This window comes from Ambystoma mexicanum, chromosome 12, assembly GCF_040938575.1.
Source record: "Ambystoma mexicanum isolate Mex_15411 chromosome 12, UKY_AmexF1_1, whole genome shotgun sequence".
NCBI classification, from domain to species: Eukaryota; Metazoa; Chordata; class Amphibia; order Caudata; family Ambystomatidae; genus Ambystoma; species Ambystoma mexicanum.
Genome location: NC_090936.1, coordinates 572,271,217 through 572,288,032, shown reverse-complemented (window position 1 = coordinate 572,288,032; position 16,816 = coordinate 572,271,217). Strand labels below are relative to the sequence as shown.

General features: G+C 46.8%; 1 protein-coding gene across 1 annotated transcript in view; it reads right to left on the bottom strand.

The window, feature by feature from the left end:
• Window positions 1–16,816, bottom strand: part of PRPF19 (pre-mRNA processing factor 19) — a 218,870-nt gene that overhangs the window by 93,863 nt on the left and 108,191 nt on the right. The window contains exons 7-10 of the mRNA XM_069628891.1: window positions 16,368–16,409; window positions 16,176–16,250; window positions 11,860–11,935; window positions 11,368–11,477 (exon numbers count right to left, since the gene is read on the bottom strand). Coding sequence (XP_069484992.1) covers window positions 11,368–11,477; window positions 11,860–11,935; window positions 16,176–16,250; window positions 16,368–16,409 — 303 coding nt within the window. The remainder of the gene's footprint in view (window positions 1–11,367; window positions 11,478–11,859; window positions 11,936–16,175; window positions 16,251–16,367; window positions 16,410–16,816) is intronic.

The window sequence follows — 16,816 nt, the reverse complement described above, 5'->3', positions numbered from 1 at the left end:
TCACCCATGGGTGTTATACTGCAGTTGAGTATTCAGCCCGCTGTAGAAAAGCAAAATGGTAGGAAAATTAAACCACTGCCACCGGCCATTTAAAAGTAGTGAGGGTAACATAAATGTTACATGAGTAAGTAGGAAATGGGGTACTAAGTAACCCCCCAGCACTCCACGTAGGATGGGTGTGCTGGACATACATAGGAAAAAGCTAAGTAAAGTAAATTTCACTTTACTATTTCTTGGGAACTGTAGTTCACCCAAGAAAAGACATTTAAACCTTTAGAGAAATCAAAATGATTTCTCTGTGACACTGCACTGAAGGTTTTGTGAGTCACCATACAAAAAGTAGATGCCTATGGAGTTTGTCAGACTCCAGAAACAAAGAAAACAAAGAGCCCAAATCAGATCAAAAACAAATTAGGAAGAGAGAAAAAGGTCTCGCTCACTCCAGGATCAAAATGAAAATTCCTAAAGTCCAGCAAAAGAGCTGGGGGTTTCTAAGGTTGAAGGAAATTAACAAGAAATTAGAATTCTCCCTAACGGGGGTAATATTCATCTAAAGTCTTGTGTTGTTCCTGTGTGGCTAGGGCAGTGAATCGTGTGTTTGGGAGTTCACCCATACCATTTCACCAGGCCCAACACTGGAACACATATAGGGAACCAAATCTGTGAACACTAACTCCAAAGTCTGTACCTACTTGTTGGACGAGAAATCCTCTGGCACTCCGATTTTCCTGCATCCGTGCCTTAGCCTGACCTGCCTACTGTTGGCCACTAGACCACCAGTGTGCCCCCCCCCCACCTTCTGCCTCCGAGATCACTCATGCCTTGGAATAGGGAAGCACGTATAAGGCCTCCGACTAGAAAACGGAACAAGAGTTGCAAAGTACTTCCTTGCTATGTGCTAGTGTTGTAACTGGTTATCTCTGACATAGAATAAATTTTAAAAAAATAATAATAATAATACTTTGTTTTAAGTGTTTTTATTACGTTTTCACATTCCATAACAATTACACCACACAGAGCAACTGGCTCACCTACAATACTTCCACTGTCCTCCATCAATTGCACCCGCCACCGCGCTCCAGACCCCCAGCCTGCCCGACTGTCATTTTTACGATCGCGATTATTGCATCTCCCTCTTCCCATTCTTGCGCATTCAAAATAACTTCAGTACTAGCAAACAGCATTACCGTCAGCGCTATCCATCTCTGTAAACCTATTCCGGACTCTTCTGATTGCACCCCAAGTGCTTTCTCCCACACCCCTGTCTCCGCTGTACACCACTTCTCCAGATCCCGCCACCATCTGCCTGCGCTCGGTGCTCTCGTATCTTTCCATCCCATAGCTATACTACGCTTCCCTGTAATATATATCAAGTCTCAAATTTATTCAATGGTTTGTCTTTCTTATTCCTTTTGAATCACCCAGTTTGCAGGCCTTAGGCTTCGTGACATCTAGGCATGTACCTCCCTGGGCTACCTTAGATGCCACCTCCTCCCAGAAACCAAGTAGCATCGGGCACCCCCAAAACGTGTGAGAGTCCCGCCTCCTCCTCCTATCTGCACTTGGGGCACACTTGTTTCACCGCCCCTTTGAATGTGGAGATCACAGCCGGTGTAAGATACGCCCTGTGCACAATATACAGTTGTATCAATTTTAATCTGGCCTTTCTGGACACTTTATGGTATCTCTGAATCCCCCTCCACTCATCTTCGAATGCCCTCCCTAGCTCCTTCTCCCATTTGCCTCTTCCATGCAGTTCAGCCCGAGCAGTGCAGCCCAGTAACACCTCAAATTCTGGACACCTCATGTCCCCCTTCTGCCGCTGTAAGAATCATCTCCACATCTGCATGTTCAATTTCCCCTTCCGTTGCGTTAGACCATCTTCCCCAGAGTAATCCCATGACCGTAATGTGTAGTAAGAATTGGCCCACCTGCAGCCCAGTGCCTTCCTGTAATTCTTCGAAGGTTTTCCACCTCCCTTCACCCCTCAGGTACCCCACCGTAACTACTCCATGCATCTCCCAACTTGCCTCTACCGTGTTCCTGTCCCTGGCCCTGTTTCCCAGCACTGCCACTATTGGTGTCCGCGGAGAGAGCAGGTCTGCCATCCCAACCACCTTGCAAGCCCTGCACCAGATTCGAATGCCCAGTTTCACCAAGTAACAGTTCCCCATCTGTGTCCACGCGGGGGTCCAGAGGAGGTCTCTGGTGCCATCCCCTTAGCGTGGGCTGCAGCAGCGTTGTCTCGATCGTGGTTTCATCTGCCATCCATTTCACCACGTGCCGCAGCCGACACGCCAGGAAATACAGTTTGAAATTTGGGGCCCGCAGCCCTCCCTGGTAATACGGTCTCTGCAGTGTATGAAGAGCCACCCTATGCCGCTCTTCCTGCCACAGGGACCCTCTGCATAACTTATCCAGTTCCCTGAAAAAGCACCCCGGTAGGTCATATGGAACATTCCCGGAGCAGTGCATGAGCCGCGGCAACGCCACAATTATTAGAAGTGCTACTCTCCCCATCACTGACAAGGGCAACTTACTCCAGAACCCCATGGAAGCAACTAGACCTGCCTTGGCACGCACTGTGTTTTACTCATGTTCTTGGGAGGGGTCTCAGTGGATGTTAATACCCAGATATCTAAATGTTATCTTGCTCCAGGGCAGGGGGAGAACCGGCAGTGTGTCAGCTTCCATGAAGGCGGTAGCCGGCAAGAGAAACAGGCACGATTTCATCTCATTCACTTTGATACCTGTAAGCTTACTAGAGTTAACCTGCACATCCATCATATACATCAAGTTTTACTTTGGGGACTCGCATGTACAACACATCATCTGAATACATGTCTGCCCCCATCCACCTCTATGCCCATATCCCCATATTTCTTTCTCAAATAAGCCTCTATGGGTCCTGCTGCCAGTATATAGAACATCGGGGACAGCGGCATCCCTGCCTAGTGCCTCTGTACAATTGCCAGGCCTCCGAGTAGCTCTTGCCCGTCTTTACCCTGGCCATCGGTGACATGCGTATCAGGCGCATCCACCTCATGTAGCATGGACCTATCCCCATTTTTTCCATCGTTGCATACAACCAGTCCCAATGCACCAAATCTAATGTGTTAACGGCGTCTAGGGAAGCTACAGCGCCTTGGATGGTGCTGTCGGACGTTCTGTAAATCACATGGTGGAGCCGCTTCAGGTTCTCTGAGATACTTCTGCCAGGCACATACCCTGTCTGGTCCGGATGGATCTGTCTATGTAGCACTCTCCGGAGCCTGCCTGCAAGGACGACGGTTAGGACTTTACAATCCTGATTCAGTAGGGACAATGGTCTAGAAGATCCGTAGTCCTAGCTATTCTTGTTTGGTTTAAGCAGCGACACTATCAGGGCTTCTCTCATGCTTGCAGGCAATAACCCAGTATCGAACGACTCATTGTATACTTTCATCAACAGCGGCGCCAAGATGTCCACATTTGCCTTGTAGAACTCACCCGGAAGCCCATCCATACAGCGCCTTCCCTGTAGGTAGGGCTCCAATAGTGGCCACCACCACCTCAGCCGTTATGGGAGCCTCTAGTGACTCCACCTGGGAATCCTCCAGACTGGGTAGATCTATCTGCTCAAGTACATCCTGTATCTCTTCGGCCTTGCTTTCCTGGGGTGCTGCATATGTTTTATAGTATTCAGAAAACACATCATTTATCCCTTCCTGTGTCCCCACAGTCTCCATATTCTCATTACCGACTAGACAAATAGGAGGCCTAGCGGTCTCACGTCTGCACAGCCACGCTAACAGCCTCCCTGGCTTGTCTCCTCTTAACGCATGGCTCCTCTTAACATATTTGGCGTAATTAAACTTTCCCAGCATGTCCCATTAGGAGAGCCCGGTTTTTCTCAGTGCTACCATCTTATTCAACTGCTGCATCCTGCCAAGGCTTCTCTCTCCCGCCCCTCAATTCCCCGTTTTCTACAGTTCCCTCACAAGTACCTTTTGCACTCCCCTGATACGGCTATCATCGCTCATCTTATCATCACCTTATATGCTTCCCAGACTGTTCCCACCTCATTAACACTCCCCTTGTTAACTTTTATACATTCTACGGTTTCTTTCCTAACATGTTTGGCAAATGGCACATCCTGTAGCGCCTCGCTCTTCAGTCTCCACGTGGGGGATCGGTGGTCTGGGGCCGACACCCTCCACTTCGCCACTAGCGGAGAGTGATCAGACAATATTCTGTCTAGGTCGTCCGTCCGAGACTTCTGGTCCACTCGCTTCCCCTGTGAACATGTAATCTATCCTGTTGTACACTTTATGTGGCGCAGAGTAATACCCTCTCAATTCGCCGTGTTCTACCCTCCACAAGTCGCATAATTTAAAGTGTTCTACTAGCAAGTTCAGTACTTTGGCTGGGTACCCTCTTGTGTTTAGAATCCGACCTGTCCAGGTTCAGGTCTCATGTACAATTATGGTCCACGCCCCATATCAGAGAACCACTTCTGTACAGCCCCAACCTTGTATGCAACGATCTAAAGAACACACTGGCATCATGATTCGGAGCATATGTATTCACCACACAAACCTCACGGTTCTCCACTAACCCTTTCACCATCACCATCCTTCCCTCATTGTCAGATTTCATTTTCCAATACGTTAAATGGTATGTCTGGAGCTATCCAAATAAGAACTCATCTCGCATACGTCGTATATGTAGAACCCACCAGCACTCCGCCCCATGCTTTTTCTAGGTTCCTCTTCCTGTCCAAGTGCATCTCTTGTAATAACGCTATGCCCAGCTTATGTCTCCGGATATACATGCTCACCCTCTTCTGCTTCACATTATTATTCAGACCCCTCACATGCCAGGTCATAATTCTGATTGTGTTAGCCATCACTGCTATTGTTGGAAACTTTGTGAGGCCACCGCCCTATGGCAAGACTAAGGAGGAGTTTGATGCATCTCATTGTATCTCGTGACAAGCTCCCCTTTACCTTTCTACTATCCCATATCTCCCCCCTTCCCGCACCCAACTATAACCCCTACAAACACTGCAAACATAACTCATCCCACTATGCAATGCATGCCCAGACTTTCCTGTTTCCGCTCCATACAATCCAGTCGCTACACTGGCTTCCTTGTGCCCTACGGACAGGCCCAATACAGTAGCCCTTAAACTTCTTCTCTGAGGGGTCAGTGGGTTCACTATAAGCGTTCCCTCTGCCAGGTTTCTGTAACTCCTGCTTGTCCTGAAACTTTATTGCTTCGTTACTAGCTTCCATGTCGCTTATAATTTTAATGACAACATCATTATCTAAGCTCACAGTGCGAGTGCATACATCGCACAGTATACATGCACGGACATTATCTTAAGTCTGCTGCCGCCGTCTGCCCCCGGACTCCATCCCTCGCTCAGTTCCGCTGGCTTGACTTCGCTGTCTCCGTTATCTGCTCTCTGTCCATCCATTCCTGCGCTTCCCCTGGTGTCTCAAAGAAGAGGGCTTTCCCATTGTAGAACACCTTGAGCTTGGCCGGATATATCAGCATTTATTTCGGTTCTGCTTTCCTGAGCCTAGCCTTTATCGCAATATACTGGGCTCTCCTCCTCTGCACCTGGAATGTGTAGTCCGGATACACAGAAATATTCGCCGACGCCCTTTGTATTGTCCCCCCTGATCTAGAATAGGCCAGGATTTTCTCTTGATCTTTATAATTCAATACTTTGGCTATCACGGGTCTGGGTGGCGCCCATGGTGGCGTACGGTGCACCAGGGAACGGTGCACCCTTTCGATTGTGAACCCTTGTGGGAGTTCCCCTGCCCCGATTTCTTGGAGCAACATGTTTTTATATAGGTGGTCGGGTCGGACCCTTCCGTGCCCTCCGGCAGGCCTACAATCCTCACATTGTTCGTTTATGCGCGCCCTTTCGCCTCTTCTGCTCTGTCTTCCAGCAGTTTCACCTTCTGTTGTAGAACATCTATGTCTTTGGTACCTGCACCCTCGCCTCGTTATCTTTAACTTGACCTTCCAGTTTTCCAGTATGCTCAGCAATGGCACAGACATCGTGCCTCAGTAATGCCAAATCGATGGCCACTGCGTCAATCTTAGTTTCCAGCCTCGTTTGTAATGCCGCAATGGCCTCCAAGACTTGTGCATTCCCCCCACCTGCCATGTCCTTAGCTGAGGCTGTCTGCCCCTTTCCTTCCCCGCAGCTGGCCGTCTCCTGTTGGCTGAAGGGCTCTTTGTGTGGCCTGCTTATTCTTGCCCTTGTTGAGCTCGGACGCCATTGTCCCCATGCACTTCACTACGCTCCCTGTGTGCTTTAGCTCCACAGGGTCTTTTGTTTGCTCCGGTCTCCTCGGCTCGGTCTTGTGTCACAATAGCAGCACACCTAGTCAGTCCTTTGGGTTCCATGTGATAAAATCGAGGTAAAAATTGCTGTGATTACAACATTGCAGCAAAAATGCAAAAATGCTGTGGTTTTTGCGCCACAATCCATGTAAAGGATGCAGGAGACACTCACGCAACCCCTGGACCCATTATACCATTTAAGAGGAGCGGGGGACAACCCCGCAGCCTCCGCTCCCCTTAAATGGTATAATGGGGCATACCTTTACCGGGTCAAACCACAGCATTTTTGCCGCAATTCTTTACCGCAACATTTTCGCTGCGATTTTATTACCCGATACCATCCTTTCTTTCTTCGATGACCTCTTTTATGTACCCTCTTTGTTAAGGTGGGCTTTCGGCTCACAATGTCATGTCTCAATGCGGAGGGTGGGGGGCACTCTCTCGTCTGGGGGAGACTGTTTGACCTGGGCGTGTCTCAGCAGCTCCCCTGCCCTACGATTTCACCCTTTTCTCGGTTGGGGGTGCACCCCAGCGCTTCTCTCCCCTAGGACCTTCAAGTCTGTTTGCAAGTGAGGATTAGTCCCATTAGCAGAGCTTCAGCATTGTACTTTGTCCACTCTGGGTGACATTTCCCGGGAGGAGTTTCTCTACCTCCCCCTTTACAAAGTGCCACTTTCAGACTCTTCAGATGTGCTCTGGACTCAGAGTGTGGCCCCTCAGTCTGCAAGGGGTGTCTCCTGGGGTCTATACCATTAGTTTGGTAAGTTGTTGTGGGAGTAAGAAGTTATAGGGGGGTCCCCTGCTTCAATGTTACAATGTTATTTTCCTTGCTCAGGGCTCCCCCTTCCTCCACTACTTACCCTTTCCTCTGATGCCCTTTGTATCATATCCCGCACTCCTCGCCGTCACCGTTATGCTTGTGTCACTTCTAGCTTCAGCCGGGGGAGCAGGCGTCAAGTACTCGCCTCCGGTCCGTAGTTCTGAGTACAGCCGCCACCCTACATGGGCCGCGCTACTTCTCCAAGGTCACCAGCTTACCGCTGCAGTGCTGACCGCAACAACTCTCAGTCGTGCCTCAGCTAGCGTAGCAACACTCTTGCAGGCTAACCCCGGCTCGGAACCTGGTGGACCATGCTATCAGCCTCTTTTATCCGAGCTGGCAGGGCTTCTTAATCAAGCCTCTCAGAGTCTTGGCACGAGGAGGAGGAGGAGGAGGAGGAGGCGCCCCACGGGGCGCCAGGTCCTTTGTTCTGGCCTTATTATGTTACGCGTGTCCCGGCCGCCAGAGCTGTATTTTGTGCCCTACAGCCGACGCTCCTCTTCACTTCGGTCTATCCGCACTGCGCTTCATGATTTGCACCTGCATCAGTTCTGGGGCAGCCCGGTGCAGCGCTGTTTTTGCTGCGATCGTTACTTCCCTCCTGGTCGGGCACCCCGGGCTCCTTCAGTTTAGTTTCTTTTGTCACAGGGTCACCGCCATTTTCCAGCGCTTCACTGCGGTGGCGTTTCCCTTGCTCAAAGTTCGACGGGTTCCAAGTCTTCCCCGACTGTGGCACTCGGTATGGGGCTTCCCTCTGAGTTTATATAGCCGCACGGCAATTGTTCCGCATTGTCTCGTCCTAGGATCGCTGCATGGAGCTCTTTATTGTACGGATCTGCAGGAGCTCGCAGAGAGTATAGCCAACTCACATGGCCGTTAACCCACGCCCCCCAGTATTACAGAGTTATTACTTACCTGTGAATTTCTTACTGCCATTTTGAAAAGTATACAAAGTTGTTCACTAACCTTTGAATTGTGTTTCACAATACTAGAAAAGTAACAGAGGTGGTTTTACTCGCCCTGAATAGCATACTGACATTCTAAATGTGTAACATTAGGGTTTACTTACCTTTAACTGCTTATTGCCTTTCTGAAAAGATTTAGAGTTCTTGCTTACCTTAGAATTGCGTTCCACTATTCTGAAAAATAACATTGTTTTAACTATTAATCCTGAAATAGAATAAGTGTCAGAGTTTATTACCAACAAGTGTGAAAGTCATGCACATGGGCCAAAGTGGGTGAGGAGAGACATCTGTACTTCTATATTTCCAAAGGCAACAGCTTATTTCCAAAGGCAACAGCACCCTCTAGTGGAAACAAAATGTGAAGCGGGCAGTCTCTATTGCGTCCGACTGCATCGGACAAACATACATCTGATCCGTTAATATATTTTAGGATAAAGTTTTACTCAGCTTGAATATCATGCTGCCATTCTAAATGTGTAATAATGAGTTCTTACTTCTCTTTGAAGTACATACTGCCATTCTGAAAAGTATTTCATAATGTATTGCTTACCTTTGAATTGTGTCCCACTATTCTATAAAGTACTATGGGTGTAACTATCATTCCTGAAAGAAGAATAAGTTACACATGTTGCAATGTACTTACTTGTAACATTGTTGGTATAACTATATTAATCCTGAAACTGAATAAGCGGTTTGCTACCAATAGGGTCTGCTTACCTTGAATTACATACTGTCATTCTAAAAGTCTACTAATGTGGTTTTTCTCAACTTGAATAGTGTTAGGGATAATTCTCAGACATGTGCTAATTCCTCTCTACCTTAGAGACCCCCAGCAACTTTTCTGGATTTTGAGGACTTGAATTTCTAACCTGGAGAGAGCAAGACCCTTTTTTCCCCACTTTCTCATGTATTTTTAATGTGATTTGAACACTGTTTCGTTTGGTTGTGGAGTCTGCCAAACTCCATAGGCATCATCTTTTACATTGTGTCACACAGCAACTTCAGGGCAGTGGCACAGGAAGTCTTTCAGATTTCCCCAAGGTTTAAATACCTTTTCTTGGATAAACACCTGTTTCCAAGAGCAGTGAAGTGAAACCGACTTTACTTACACGCTTAACTTTCTAGACCCAAGCACACACTATCTTACAATAGGGTGCTGGAGGGGTTACTTAGTATCCCCTTTGTCTAGCTTCTCATGTAACAATTTTGTGTTACCCTTTCCTCGATGAATGGCTGGTGGCAGGGGTTTACTTTTAACTACCGTGGTGTACTTTTACAACAGGCTGTGTTGGCAGCTGCAGTAAAGCACCGAAGGGTGCCATTTTTGTCAAAATGGCCCAGTCTTTTTTCACCATTTCTTTGTGGAAAGGTCCTTCTTGAGATTTACTCTGCGCGCCAAACCAGTTTAGGTCCCTTTGTTTGTTTTGTCTTTGGTGGGATTCACGAGTGAAGCCCGCCTCTGGCTCCAGTATGTCTGGAAAGGGCAGGAAGTGAGGGAGGTGCCTGAAACTCCCTGTGCTTAATTCACTTTGGTTAAAGGAATGCACCCAAATGTGATTGGCCGGCTGGCTGTCCGGCAAGGACAGCCACCCTGCTGTGTGATTGACAGCTAGGCTGGAATGAATGGGAGAAATCTGCATAAAGGGCAAGGCTTTTTGGCTTGCAAGGCAGAGTCGACCACTGGACGGAGTAATCCAAGGAAGAACTTGGAAGAGACACCTGCTGCAACTCCTGGACCGTTGGTTTGTCCGGTGAACACCTGCTGCTGTGCTGAAGCTCTGACTTTGCCTTGACTAGAGAAGCTCTGCAAGGACGACTTCTCCCCTTGAGTTGGTGGGACCAATCAACTCCAAAGTGAACTCGTTTGGACATCCTCTCGGAAGCTGGCTGTACTTCCACTGCTGCTGAACCGAAGTGCCAAGGAGAACACTACTGAGTGGATCGCTTTTAAGTGGACCCGAGCGCTAGGAAGATCCTCCGGACCTCCCTGATGCAAGATTGACCAAGCCTGAGCCACAGAGTGCTGGAACCCAGAAGCAAGGAAAGTCTGAAGTGGTATCCCGAGAACCGCAGTGTTGCTATTTGCTGTCAGACGCGAGGAGCTGAAACGCTGAAGTGCCACGGAATTGAAGTTTTCCCTTTGCTGTCGCCGACTGTCCTGTTGCGTTGCAGGAGTCCCCAGAAGTCCTCCCTCTTGTCCCCACAACACAGGAACAAAAGGATATGTTGAGCCACACAGGAACCGAAGCCAGCTTGAACCATTTCTTCTAACCAAAGGTACTGTAAAGTCTAAGAACGTACCTCTTGTCTTGTAGCCATACTTGTTCTCAGTTGAGACCCGTCTTGGTTGCTCCTGTAAAGTTGCTTGCATCTTCTATACCTCACAAGCCTCCCACCTTGTGGCCCTACTTTGATTCTACTTTTTCTACAAAGACTTCTAAAACATTGTGCAAGACTTTTACTACCTGCAAAAAGTGCTTCAGCTCACCTAGACCTTTGCCCATTTGACATTGGCTGGCTTGGCTCCCTGAATGACTCTTCTCCTCTCTGAATGTGTGTTTTTACCTTCCTCCCAGGAAAGGGTTAACTTACTTTGCATTGAGGGGTTCAAAAGTACTTAGCTGCTTCAGAATATTTGTGTGGTCTCTTGTCTTATTCTGAAACGTGTTTACTTTGACACTCATCTTAGTATTGCTTTAAACGTACCAGTGATAGATTAATGTCCATAGTGTCCTAGAAACTAAGAGTGTTTATTTTGGAGTGTATTTGTGTGCTACTATTAAATTTGCCCCTTCTGAAGAAGGCTTATTCAAACTGACTGTTAAATCAATAATTGTTAAATCAAGAAACCTTGAGTGTAAGTGTTTATTTGGATACTTGTCACTGTGAATCTGTGTAACCACCCTATTGCTCACATTGATCCCTCTTGAGATAAGCCTGGCTGCTCAGCCACACAACCAACCTGTGTAGTACAGACGTATACCAAAGGTTGGGTTCCTATTGCCAGGATGTCATGGTTGTTGTAGTGCATCCAAAGGGTACTGCACCAAATCTTGCCTAACAAGGAGGCATGACCCCACGGGTACACAAGCCTGGGGAAACAAGGGACTGTGAGTCAATAGACTATTCCACAGAGGTAACAGGGTGGCCAGAGTAGATTGGTCACATAATCCCTCATGAAAATGGGAGATGGAACGGGAAAAACAGACAAAGATTAGACACATCACATGTTCTTACTTGCGAAGGGTGAAAGACCACACTGGTAACTTTCTTGGTATGACCTTTGAGAGTTGCAAGGATCTGTTCCGAGCTCTTGTCGAAGACAACCACGTTCTTATCCGCCCCACCTAAGAGGGAGAGACAAAAAGGATGGAGCAAGTCAGATATAAAAATAAAACAACATAATGAGACATTCTGCAGGCTTTGGATGGATGTCTACTGTGCCAGTTGAGGCCATAAATAACATATTTCTCATGCCACATAGACCACACAGACAATCTAGCTTCCACTGTGTTACACAACTTGCACCAGCATCACTGTTCTACACGCAGCACAATTACATTAAAGCTCAGATAAAAATGATCAAACCCACACAACAAAGTTGCACCTCCAGTTACACAGATCTCACAGTCCCAGGCTTTGAAGTTAAGATACCATCAAGCTAGATAGTTCCTTCAGAGACATGCACTGGCTCGATAAATCATGTCAGCAGGAGCTTCAAAAACTCACCTGTGAGTGTTTTGTTGGTGTCGGAGGGACAGAGATCGAGGGCCAGGATTCCTGGTACACTGGCGCTGTGCAGACCCTGAGGGTGGAAATCAAACGCAGAAGCTAAGACACAGAAATACAGTTTGTAACATATGCATGACATTAGACTCAGACATGCAGGGGAATCCAAGGAGCTGAAGAGTCAAAAGGTGGCATGTAAAGGGGGAGAAGAAGGACAGCCTCCCTGCAAGACACACTTGTGTCCCAGTACATAAACCAACAATCGGAGACTCAGGTGGACAGAAGACAGAGTATCTGTATTGTATGGAGGATATGGTATTTCGACACAGAAATTCACAGGTAGAAACAGTAGCCAGGGCAATCCTGCAAGCTGGTATTTTACCACAGAATTTGTACAAAGGAAAAAGAACTAGGTGATGTTACTATTGAAGTAAAATATTATAGGGGTGCAAATGTAACTGAAATTATGGCAGAGATGGGTGATAGAAGGAACGAGACGACATGGACGGGCAGTGTGGGACCATTTTCAAAGTGAAGGAGTTGGACCTTAAGGGCCGTTTTGAATGCATGAATGTTGGTAGCGTTTTTGACTTTAGAAATTAGGAGTTGGTGGGGAACGAGGAGTGAGAAGGAGAGTAGGCATGGGGTGGGAGAGGGCCCGAGATTGGTGCTAGAAAGAGGGTGCACGGTGGGGGGGATGTTAGGAAGAAATCTAATTTCTGTGCTAATTCCCTTCAATCTTAGAGACCCCCAGCTCTTTTGCTGGACTTTAGGACTTTACATTTTTATCCTGGAGTGAGTGGGACGTTTTTTCTCACTCTCGTATTTTTGATCTGATTTGATCTGATTTGGACGCTGTGTTTTCTTTGTTTTTGGAGTCTGACAAACTCTTTAGGCATCTACTTTAGGCATCTACTTTTGTATTGTGACACACAGCACCGGCAGTGCAGTGTCACTGAGAAGTCGTTTGGACGTCTCATAAGGTTTAACTACCTTTTCTTGCTCCCAAGAATAGTAAAGTGAAATTGACTTTACTTTCCTTTATCCTACGTAGATCCAGCAATCCCCATTTTATGTGGAGAATTGGGGGGATACTTAGTAGCCCCTTTTCCTACTTACTCATGTAACATGTTTTATATATGTTACCCTCACTACTTTAAATGGCTGGTGGCAGTGGTATAGTTTCACTACCATTGTGCTTTTCTATCGCAGGTTGAATCCTCAGCTGCAGTATAGCACCCATGGGTGACCATTGGATCAAAATGGCCCGGTCTTTTTGCGCCATTTCTTGTTTGTGAGGTCTTTCTTGGGTTTTACTCTGCATGCCAAAACAGGTTTAACCCTTTTGTTTGCTTTGCCTTTGGCGGGCTTCAGTTCTGAAACCCGCCTATGGCTCCAGTGTGTCTGGCAGGGCAGGAAGAGAGGGAGGTGCCCGAAACTCCCTGTCCTTAGTCTCCTTGGTAACCTGAATGCACCCAATCCTGATAGGCTGGCTGGCTGTCCTTGCAGGGCAGCAACCCTGCTGTGTGAGTGACAGCTAGGCTGTGCATGAATGGGAGAAACCTGCATTAATGGCAAGGATTCTTGAACTGAAGACCGAGTCAACCACTGGACGAAACATCCGATGAAGGAATCGTGAAGAGAAGCGTGCTGTATCCTCCTGGAATGTTGAACTGCCCGGTGAAGCCCTGATGCTGTGCTTAAACTCCTTTTCCGAATCGACTAGAGACGCTCCGGAGGACGACTTCTTTCCTTGGGTTAGTGGGACCAATTAATTCCAAGACTAGCTTTGCTGGAGGACCTTCCCCAACTGGCTTCTTTGCAGCTGCTGGAACCGAGTGCCAGAGGACAAGAAATCCACAGTCGAGTGCAACGTCTTTAAGCTGGAGCGAAGCTCCAGTAAGATCCGGAGGACCCTCCCGAAGCAGGACGACCCAAGCTCGAGTGACCTCACCAGAGTGCTGGACTCAAGGAGTGAAGGAAGCCCATCCAGTGTCCATGAACTGCGGTGGTGCTATTTGCCGGTAGCTGAAACCGTGAAGTGCTGCTGAACTGAAAACAGCCCGTACCCGCCGACAACCTTCAAACTGCAGTGCAGGAGTCCTCCAGACGCCCACACTCTTGTCCTCATGACTGAGGCCCAGGAACACAGGATCTGCAACTCTTCAACTAGGACAAAAGGTAGCTGGATCCTCTTCTTCTAAACTAAGGTACTGTCTTGACTAAGGGGTAGTTACCTCTTGTCTGTAGCTTGCATGTTCTCACTGGAGACTTGCAGTAGCCGCTTTCTCCAAAGTTGATTTCCGTTCTCACCTTCACAAGCCTAACAGCTTGTGGCCCAACAGTGATTCTTTTTCTACAACCTCTCTAAAAACATTGCGCAAGACTTGTGTGCCATCTAAAGAAGTATCTCAGCTCCCTAGACAGTGTTCAAATTGGCTTTGGCTGTCCTGGCTCTCTGCAGACTCTTCTGACCCATTGACTTTGGTTTTAACTGTCCCTCATAGGTGGTGCATACATTTAACTTGTATTGCTGGGAAAGATATAAACTAGACTTCATTGGGAGATTGAAAAGTATTCACATGCTCTGAGAATCCGTTAACCTTCATCTTTCCCTAACCTTTTTCCTTTTCCACAAGTGATATATCAATGTCAAACATTGAAGTCACCTCAGGGTGCAGGGTGTGAGTGAGTGAGTGTGTGAGTGAGTGTGTGAGTGATCCCAAAAGGATATATACGTGCTTATCTTAAATCTGAGGAAGTGTATTTTTATTGTTGCATATTGCCATTTCTAAAGAAGACTTATTTAAAACTGACTTCAAAAAATAATTATTTTACTAGAAAACCTTGAGTGGAAGTGTTATTATTTAGATACTTATAATAGGGAATCTCAGTGTTACATCTCTACAGCTCACATTTACCCCTCTTGAGATATGTCTGGCTGCTCGGTCACTCTACCAACTTGTGTAGTACAGACCTGTACCAATAGGTGGGTTACCTATTACCAAGAAGACAAGGCTGGTTTAGTCTCACACAGGGTTACTACATACAATCTTGCATAACACAAGGGAGTTGTTCTATGGCTCCTCCGAGGGCCTCGGATGGCATTGAAAGTACCCCAGATCGGTACCACGGTAGGGCTAGTTTAGAGGATAGGTTTGGACAGAGGACTATTTTTATTACTTGGACTATTGACGAGTACCTTAATTTAGTTAGGAAACTCCCTTTTATTAGTGGGGCCGAGTCATTTTCTTTTAATTTAAATAAACCTACTTTCAATTATATCCTCTGGTCTGAGTCATCCTAGCTGGCCACACTTGCTATTCTCTTTATGTGCTGAGTATATTAATAGAGTGGTTCTTCATCGTATCCTCACTGCTAGTGGAACCGAGAGGGATCTCTAGCCAATGGCCTTTCCAGAATTTGATCAGGCAATAACTCCAATGATTGGGAGGAAAACAGTATCACCACCTGTATGGAAATCCGATACCATCTCCATTAACTGCTTAAGAGACTCAGGCCAGCATTCTGCATCATTGAAGCCATGTAGCAAGCATATGGTGCCTAGCCTGTGGTCACAAGGTTGCCTGGCCAGAGTCTGAGAATCTTAAAGACTTAATCAGACCAAGTGCAGGACAGTGACTCAATAAGCTGTGCTATGTTCAGCTAGAACTGAAAACATTGGCAGAGTGCTAGGACATAGTGAAGGATGGTTGGGTGCTAGCGTTTGTAAGCCCATGCTGCACGCCAACTGCACAGCCAAGCCTCAGGCAAACATGTTAAACAGCAGAGTAGGCCTGTATGGGGACCCCCCCCCCCAGAGACCTGACAGAACATCACCCCTTCCTGCACCCATATACTAGACAATACAACCTCAGTAAATGCCATGAAATTGGTAGGTTGCACAATTTAACTAACGGGAATATAATAACCATAGCAGCTAGGATGCCAAGCGGGTGGTACCACCATCGCACTTTTCTAGTCTCAACATCCGTAAGCAAGCACACATTTAATGAAGTGATACCAACAGCTCCTGGAAGTGCCTCAAACATTACCACTCCACTGCCTAATCTTGTGAATACAAGAAGGAAAGACAGTAGACTCCACTTAATGCAAGAATGGGGACAACCACAAAACGTGTCGAGATAAGGGCACCCCCCCATGTCAGTACCATAAAAAATGTTTCCCACTTTGAATCCAATGTACCAAAATTGAAGACACAATATAAGCTAGAGTGGAGGCCACACTTGTTGCCCAACCACAATACACCAGCAACCCTCAAAAGTCCTACCCCCAATGCAGAACCCAGAACTCACCACATGGGACGACACTTGGTGGTATTTGCTTAGTTCCTCTGGTTTCACCAGGTCCTCTGGAACAGTCTTTCCTCTCTAGAGGGGGGAAAACAAACTGGATGTGATTATACTGCTGATTATTAGACCCAGGTTTTGACACCCTCCCTTAATGATAATAACACTCCCAACTTGGAGAACGGATTGTTCTCTTACCTTCTTTCTCTCCGTTGTGAGCACCGTTGCTTTGTCTTGAAGCTAGTAAGGAAAGTGAAAAAATAGTTAAACACAAACACTGAAGGGTGCAAACAATTTGTGCGCCACAATCACTCTGGTGCAGCACTGCTCACTGTGCTCATTGCTTTTTTGCCTGCTAATTTGATTTAGATAGTTTACTTTGTGTCTTACGTTCTATCGGGATTAAAACAGTATATACCTATGGTATAAACATAACTCACATTTTAAAAAATAGTTAATTGATCACACACGTGAAGACAGTAAAAATTGAAAAACGCCACATATGCACACATTTTTTCTTACTCTTGTTCGGAGAGCATGACACTTTCATATTTCGAAAGCACAAACATACAAATGCACAAAACCCAATCTTGACCATAAGTAAAATATTTGGTTATTAAAAAGCCAGAAATCCATGTGAGCTTTAG